The 8,270-nt window shown below is 41.8% G+C and overlaps 1 protein-coding gene across 1 annotated transcript; it reads left to right on the forward strand.

Annotated features, from left to right (window-relative positions):
* Positions 1 to 796: 796 nt before the first annotated feature.
* On the forward strand, positions 797 to 4,711 carry LOC138025391 (melanocortin receptor 5-like). Its single transcript, XM_068872609.1, has 3 exons — positions 797 to 1,444; positions 3,088 to 3,234; positions 4,583 to 4,711. Exons 1-3 carry the CDS (start codon positions 797 to 799, stop codon positions 4,709 to 4,711), a joined length of 924 nt encoding a protein of 307 aa, XP_068728710.1.
* Positions 4,712 to 8,270: the final 3,559 nt, after the last annotated feature.

Raw genomic sequence — 8,270 nt, forward strand, 5'->3', positions numbered from 1 at the left:
GTTTGTGTTAAATTTCGTACGACGCAGCAAGGATTCTTCTAATCACTGAGTAATGGCAGAGCTTTCGTCGGCTATTTATCTTGCCAGACTAACTTCTCTGACGTTAATTTTCTCGAACTCCTTGTTAAACCCTAGTTGCCAGACTATTAAGGAAGTCAGGAAATCCGTGAAGGACTCACTAGTTTTAAAATTAAATCAGTCGACATTAGTACGCTCCACCCTTTAAGTAATTTCAGTCACATTGAGAGCCCCTGGAAACTTATACGCCGTTTAAAAGCCACATGCTAAAGCGACTGAATAAGTAGTTTCTAGAATCGCATTTAAAGGATTTTGTATACAGCTGTTTCGGGAAAGGTTGTCCAAAAGAAGCGTAAGAGCGTTCGCTACAATGCCGAAAGGTAGTATGGGAGATATTCAATAAAATCCTGTGTTTATAGACTTGTGCTCGATCGGAAAGCAGAAGATCTTGATTCCAATGCCAAAGCATCCGGCAGCTGGTCAGGAAGAGATACATGTGTGAGTTTTCAGTTCCGTGCGCAAATTTCAATTTCTGTGGTTCGCTCATTGATAGATTGCCAGAAAACCTGCTGCTTGCTTTTCTTTAACAGTACGACGATATTATTTACTTAGAACGAGCTACTTTCATGATTAATTTTCATGTTGTATTATCCAATACCAAACCAAGATTTTCATCATATAAAGACCCAATTAAATTGCCGTCGAGTCAAAGAGACGGTCGAAATCGACAGACCAGATGATGAAGAACCCAGACGAACTACTCTTTTGCTCCGTGGCGATGGCTGAATCTTCCCATACTCCACTGATATGCATAGTGGTGATTAACATGTTGCTAGCGGTCACTGCATTGGTGGGAAATCTCCTCATTTTAGTTGCGGTAGGCAAGGACTCTTCTCTTCATCCGCCTTCCAAACTCTTGCTTCGTAACTTGGCAGCAAGTGATCTCTTTGTTGGCATCTTGGCAGAGCCAACTTTCCTTGCTCACTGGCTATCCGTGGTGAAAGAGGAAATGAAGTTTTGCCTCTTTGTTCATCGCATCATTTATGTGAACGGAAATATGTTGTGCGTAGTGTCCATCCTTACTATGACCGCCATAGCAGTTGAAAGGCTTCTCGCTCTCACGTTGCGCCTCAGATACAGACAAGTCGTGACCCTAAAGCGGACCTTTGTACTTTTGATCGTTTTTTGGTTTTTGTCCATTGCTGGTTCAACACTACACTTGGTGGATTACCTCTTGTCCTTATGGTATGGTTATATAGCCGGTTCAGTTTGTCTTGCAATCTCACTTTTGTCCTATGGGAAGATTTTTTTTACTCTGCGCAGGTATTCTCAAAATCAAATGAGGGACCACGTCCAACCAAGCGAAGCATGTCCACTAAACGTTGCCCGATATAGAAAAGCTGTCAACTGTGCACTGTTGCTGCAGGTGACTTTAGCAATTTGTTATTTTCCGTATATTATAGTGGCGTTCTTTACGACTGCATTGGGAATATCCCCAGTTATTTACCTTGCCAGGCAAATTACCATTTCGCTGATTTTCCTAAACTCATCGTTGAATCCTGCTCTTTTTTTTTGGAAGATCAAAGAAGTCAGGAATTCTGTAAAAGAAACTGTCACAAAACTCTGCCATTTTTAAATTAAGCTCTCCGACACCTCGCTTTCAGAATATTATTGTAATTAAGTACTCGGGATACCAAAAGGTATACTGAGTTTTGAAATGGGATTAAAAACTGGCAGTGCAGAAAAATGCACAATAAAGTTAAGACGCAGGGATTTCACTAGTTAAAAGCTATGCGCGATAACCCCTTGGGAGAGGTTGTAATTGAAAAGATAAACATCTTCCAGATGCAAAACAAACTTGTCAACACACAAACCTAGCGAATGAAGGGATCCTAAATACGAGATTTTTGCACGTCAGTGATATTGGGATAAACTGACTGAACCTTTAAATTGTTGAAAAATCCAATCCAAATGGTATTGTAGCCATAAGTGTCAAGATAAATTGAGTTATTGGAATACCTGAAAGGTACGTGTTGACTTTGTTCCGTGCGGCAAAATGGACAATAGAATTACGAGGGGGTGATTTTATTCGCTTGATCGCCTAGGATCAATACATTTCACCTCTCTGTATTACGAAACTACTTTTTGAATAAGATAGTTAATCTAAATATTGCATATTGACAACATGATGAAACTTCCAGCAGCGGTATGTTGGAAATGCCTGAAATTTCTTTTTCTTTCAACTGTTCTTTGTGCGAGCATAATCCGCGGATGTCACTTTTAATTAATTGTTGCACGGTCCCCACTTTAGCTACCTAGAGGGATGTGACCGTGTCATTCACAACGTTGTTAATTTCGAAACTTTTCAGTTGGTTGCCTGTGTAGCTTGCTAGAGAAGGACTAAGTTTTACATGGCCACATTAATTACAAGACTGGTTTTCACAAGTTTTTTCTCTCGCTACGGTAGTGTTTCACTTTCCCTCGGCCAACTGGTTTCACTTTGTATGTCACCCCTGTATTGCGTAGATTCACGTTATTTCCGATCCAACAACCTGTACCAAATCGAACTACTACTTTTTTGCTTGGTGATCTATTGATTTTATTTGTAAACACTAAGCGATGTTCACCAATACGTTATCCGTTGTCATCAGCCCTCCAGATTTCAATTGGCTGCAGAAACACTTACTTCTTTAATTTGTTCCGTACTTAGCAAATTTGAATATCGCTTCACTCTTCCAAAATGTATCACCCTACTTCTGCGCAACATGGTATTCCGAGTTAACGCTTTAAACAGCGTCTTGTTGTGTTTCGCAATGCATGCATTGCTGGGAAATCTACTCACTTTCGTCGCCCTTAACAACGAGGCTCTGCCTTACTCGCTGTGCAAAATTGTGCTTTGTAGCCTTGCGACAGCTGATCTATAATGCTGGGATCGTGGCACAGTCTCTTGTCACTGTTTACTGGATGTCTGTATTGAAACGAACCTGGCAGTTTTGTTGCTACCCACGGGGTGTTGCTCTATGCGGCCGGACAAATGATGTGTTCGAACGACTTTTGCCTCTGGAACAGCTGTCCATGCCCTCAGCTGTTCTCAAGTGGACCTATATAATTTTTCCTGACGCGGATTATGAGTCATGTTTTTGCTATGGACCCTGGGATCTTGTTCCGATGGGACAACGGACTGACTCATCTCTGAACAAACCAAACACCGCCTTGGTACACGTTTAAAAAAGGCACCAAAAAACCTTTTTACTTTGCAAAATGGAGAATACTGCCTGTTGGACACGATCCATACAATTGCATGGGATATGTGGTTTTAAAAATATATCATCAACCAGCAGTGCAATCAACCCCTTTGGTTGGAAGTTGACATATTCCATTCAAAGCTCTGTAAACTGTGAGGAGGGTGGCCGTTTCCACAAACGTACTTAAATCTCCCTAAAACGAAAAGGACACTAGTTGTTGATCAAAAGAGCACTCTTGCATGTTCCAGCCTCATGTCACCCCTTATGAAAACACACTATCACCAGTGTCGAAACTTTGGATCTCGAACTCGTAAATTCGTAAGTTAATTACATTTAGCAATATACAAGAGAAGAACAGCCATGCGAATGTACGGTTGTCAAACCTTGTTGAAGTGGTAACCTTAAGTCCACCTTTAAATTTAATTGTCTTTTTCGGTTGGGTTAGTCTGATACCGTCGACTCAATCTTATGTTTTGTAGACTGCCTCATAACCTTTCTGTTTGGGCAAATAACCGCCTTTCTTTGTCTTGCATTTTCACATTTCTGCCTGTTTAAAATTTCCCTTATTCTTTGTCTTAATCAAGACAATTGACCACACGACAACACTTTCCTCGACCAACCAACCCAAACACATGAATCGGTTACACATTGCACGATACAGAAAAAACCGTTAAGAGGTCTAAAGAGTGAACTGTGGCCGCAAATAGCCCAGCATGTTTGTGTTAAATTTCGTACGACGCAGCAAGGATTCTAATCACTGACTAATGGCAGAGCTTCCGTCGGCTATTTATCTTCCCAGACTAACTTCTCTGGCGTTGATTTTCTCGAACTCCTTCTTACACCCTAGTTGTTGGACTATAGGGAAGATATCTCTTTAGAAACATTACTTTTGTTATTCAAATATGCCAACCACAGAAACAGAAGAATCTTTGTTTCGACGGCCACTGAGGTGATCATATCTTCCCTATTAAAGAAGTCATGATCAAGAAGTCTATAAAGGACTTACAAGTTTTAAAATTAAATCAGTCGACATTAGTACGCTCCATCCTTAGAGTAATTTTAGTCACATTGCGAACCCTTGGAAGCTTGTGCGCCATTTAAAAGCACGCGCTAACTAAGCAGTTTCTAGAATCGCGTTCTCAGGATTTTGTATATTTCTTATCTAGTTTTTATCCATTGCTAATCAGCTGGAAACGCACAAGTACAAAACTGCATATTAATCCCTCACGTTAATACACCTCTTCACACACTCGGAGTTGTTTGTGCACTCATGCATGTAAAGGCCTTTAATGTTGTATTAGTTGTGGATTTTTTTTCAGTTTCCAGATATTGTTTTGCTTTTGCCAACACCGCCTACTTCAGTCAAATTGTCAGCTCAAAGCAGTAGGCCCCAGGAGGTCACAAATCTTCCTCCAATGGCAAAGTTAGCTTCTCCAACAACAGCATGATCTATTTGGCGATGAATCCCGTAGTAGTGGCCATCGTGGCGGTGAGAGGAAACCATTTAAATGTGTCTTATGTTTGGGCAGCAGAATTGACACTCCGCCAGCGACAAAACCTGGTGGATGAGAAAACGGTGTGTAGTTCGTATCACAGTCCAGGACACTTTGTCAAGAAATTTCGAGTTGCAAGGTTGTGTGGGGTTGAAGGTTGCCAAAGGAGGTATCATCCCTTGTTGCATTCATCAAATTCAGTCCACGAATTGGTCAACAAGGCAGAGCTTGGCCCAAAGTCCAGCCCCCAAGTCCAAACTGCCTCTGGAGTGCCTCCTCAGAATGATGCTATCAGTGTTAATGCAGCGAGTAATGTGGCTTCGTGGACCAGCTTTCAAGTAGTTCCTGTAAAAAGTCAGCACACCGTATAGCAATCATATCATCGAAACATATGCCTTTCTGGACAGTGGTTCAAACACCACCATGTGCCTGATTAGTTTGGCTAGAGAGCTTGGAGCAGATTGTACACAAGTGGAGTTGACATTGTCTACAGTCTCAGGAACTCAATGCAAAGAAAGTCAGCAATTATGCATTGATGTTGTTGGTGTTGCTACTGGAAAGGGAGTTCGCTTAGAGAAGGTTTGGACAATCGAAACCTTACCGGTTACTGAGAGAGGCATCACAACGAGCAAGGATGTGGAGGAATGGCCACATCTCAAGAACATTGACATAGCAGATCTTGTGGACAAAAAGGTAACTACACTGATTGGCAGCGATGTACCGGAAGCTATGTGCCCCCTCGAGGTAAGTACCGGGAAAATAGGACAGCCACTTGCGGTACGAACATTGTTGGGGTGGACTGTTATGGGACCACTGAAAGGAAAGAGAGATGAGAGTGCCGAAGTCAATTTCATCCATGTTGACCAATCGTTGGGCTGTACTGAAACAGTGAAGGACCTGGATCCCATACAGCATCAGCTAGAACGCCTTTACAATGCATATTACACTGAGTGTACAACTGATTTGAAAGAGTGCCTTTCCATAGAGGATCGTCGAGCCAAGTCCATTATGGACAGTTTTGCGAAAATGGTCGGTGGTCATTATGAGATCGCGCTCCCCTGGAAGTGTGAAACCCCTTCCTTACCGGGAAACAAGATCGTGGCAGAAAGAACACTATTGTTGTTGAAAAACGGCTGAAGAGGGACCCTAGGCTCCTTGCGAAATACAAGGAAACTATGGGAGACTACCTCGCAAAGGGCCACACCAGGAAGATTACACATAGCCCTCCAGATTTCAATTGGCTGCAGAAACATTTACTTGTATGTATGGTATTGAAAATTATGCGTTGACTAATGTTAGCCAAAGGTTGCTCAACATACTAGATCCTTTGTTTATTTAAAGACAACTAGCTTATACAGTTGGTCTTTCGGGGCCGGTGTAGGATCTAGTTTCTACTTATTGCGGGCCTACGGAATTGCCCATAATAGTCGCGGGCAGTTTTTCTTGCCATGTGCTTTTGAAACCTGAAAATTTTGCGAGCTGGTTTATATCTCGGAAATCTCCTACTGTATGAGGTACCTATCGTGTTTTGCTTTCATTTATTTCGAATTATTTCGTTCTGCAACATTTCATTCATCGCTATTTTCGTTTTTTTGTTTTTGTTTGTAATGTTTGTTTATGGTTTCCTGCGTGTGTATCTCATCAGTTGGAATTAAACCGCTATAAGCTAAACTGAGGCTTATACCAAAAGTATCGATCTCTTTCATTTGGCCATGGCCCGTCAGTTGACGACAGTAGGGAGTTTAAGCACGCGACTTTTTTGAGCCGCGGTCTCCCAGATTTTTAAACTAATCATCTCTAATGGAGCAAAGATACTTAGCAATATAAAGGTGGTAGTGAACAGGCAAGTTAAAATGGAAAACAGCTCACTTCCGGTTGCCGTCCGCGGCTCAAAAACGTCGCGTGCTTTAACTCCCTATTATCTAAATTTAGAATACAGGTTCCGCCACATAATGGCCAATCAGATTGGACCTAATGACCACAACTCCCCTGATTGGTCCACAACGAAGAAGCCGCACGAGGAATTGCACGTGCTAAATGCAAATTCGTTCACGGAACGCAATCCCGCTACGTTTTGTTCCCGTAAAAAGCTCAGAAGCACTAGCCGTTTTAAAAGATAGGTCCGCAATGCGTACTTGGGGTCTTATGCGTAGTTTAACTCCACTGGGCCCTTACAGAATTTGGTACTGCGGTGTCACTTTTACCATGCGTGATTGGTTGAAAATTTGCCACAACAGTGCAGCACTGAAATGGATTCCTTAAGTATGCTTCAAATTTCAGGACCTGTTCAGAATTTTACAGCCTTGACTCGCTGCTAATCTATCTCTTATTGCCATTTGCACAGTTAAGAAAACTTTTGCTGCACACTACACCATCTCTATCAGCTATTTAGTAGTAACAGAGGCACAAGAATGGCTAAGGAACAAGCAGGGGACTATCATACATTCATATGGCCCTATAAATGATCAAGAGAAGGCTGAAATACAACTAGAATTCCAAGATGAATCACCAGTAGATCAGGTGTTCAATGAACAAGTAAAGTGTTCTCCTTATCAGGCGGTAACCGGTAAAATTTAGCCCCTCAAGCAACAGTTCTTACCGCCTGAAACCGCTTGAAGGTTTACTAAAACTATGTAAGTTGTTTTAAAAAATACGCAGGTTGTGATCCGCTCTGCATAAGTAACTGAATGAAAATATGGAAAAATAAAAAGTATACACATCTTTTGTCTCTGAATACTTTATTTAATTGCTGATTGGTACTTCGAAGAACTGGACTCACAATTTCTTTTCGCGAGCTTCTCTTCATTCCTTCGTGCAGGTGCACAGACGCGTGCATTTTTGTCATTCCTCATCTATTGTTCGCCGCTCACGATGAAGCGACAGGAATCCATGCTGTCATTTTTATCCAGAGAAAGCAAGAAAACACGCGACGAAGCAGGTAACAGTACCATGTAAGAACTTACCATAGGAAGCTTTTTGTGTAAACCTTTCGAAGTTTCCACAAGATTAGTTTTCAGTTTATGGTTTCCTGGAAAGTGCAGCTGGAGACAATTGAATTACTTGTTGACCATAGCGACAAAAGCTGCTTTTTTTCCTAAAATTCTTCGTCTTGAAGTGTTCAAAATACTTTACCGTCAATTGGTTAACAGGATGCTCGAAAATAGCAGCCTTCATGGACTCAAAATTTTAGATTAAAAGTTACATATTTTAGACTGTAACCTGTGAAGACACATTTGCAGCGATCGGAAGCAGACAGACCGCTGACTTTAGTACGATTCTTCATGTAGGCCACCCCGACGTTATCGTTGGAAAAACACGCTATTCTTTACATGGGCCGCGCATTATGGAAAGAGAACATTTAAGGACATTTGCGCCCATTGCTACTGCGCATTTTTTCGCGCGTGTCACGCACACGTCATGCATCGAAGACCACGAAGGTAAACACAGTGCTTAACGTGCAAACATTTTCCACAAGAATGAAACGTGAAAGCATGTGGCATTATGGGATAGCTGT

Source organism: Montipora capricornis, chromosome 12 (genome assembly GCF_036669925.1).
Source record: "Montipora capricornis isolate CH-2021 chromosome 12, ASM3666992v2, whole genome shotgun sequence".
Classification (NCBI taxonomy): Eukaryota; Metazoa; Cnidaria; class Anthozoa; order Scleractinia; family Acroporidae; genus Montipora; species Montipora capricornis.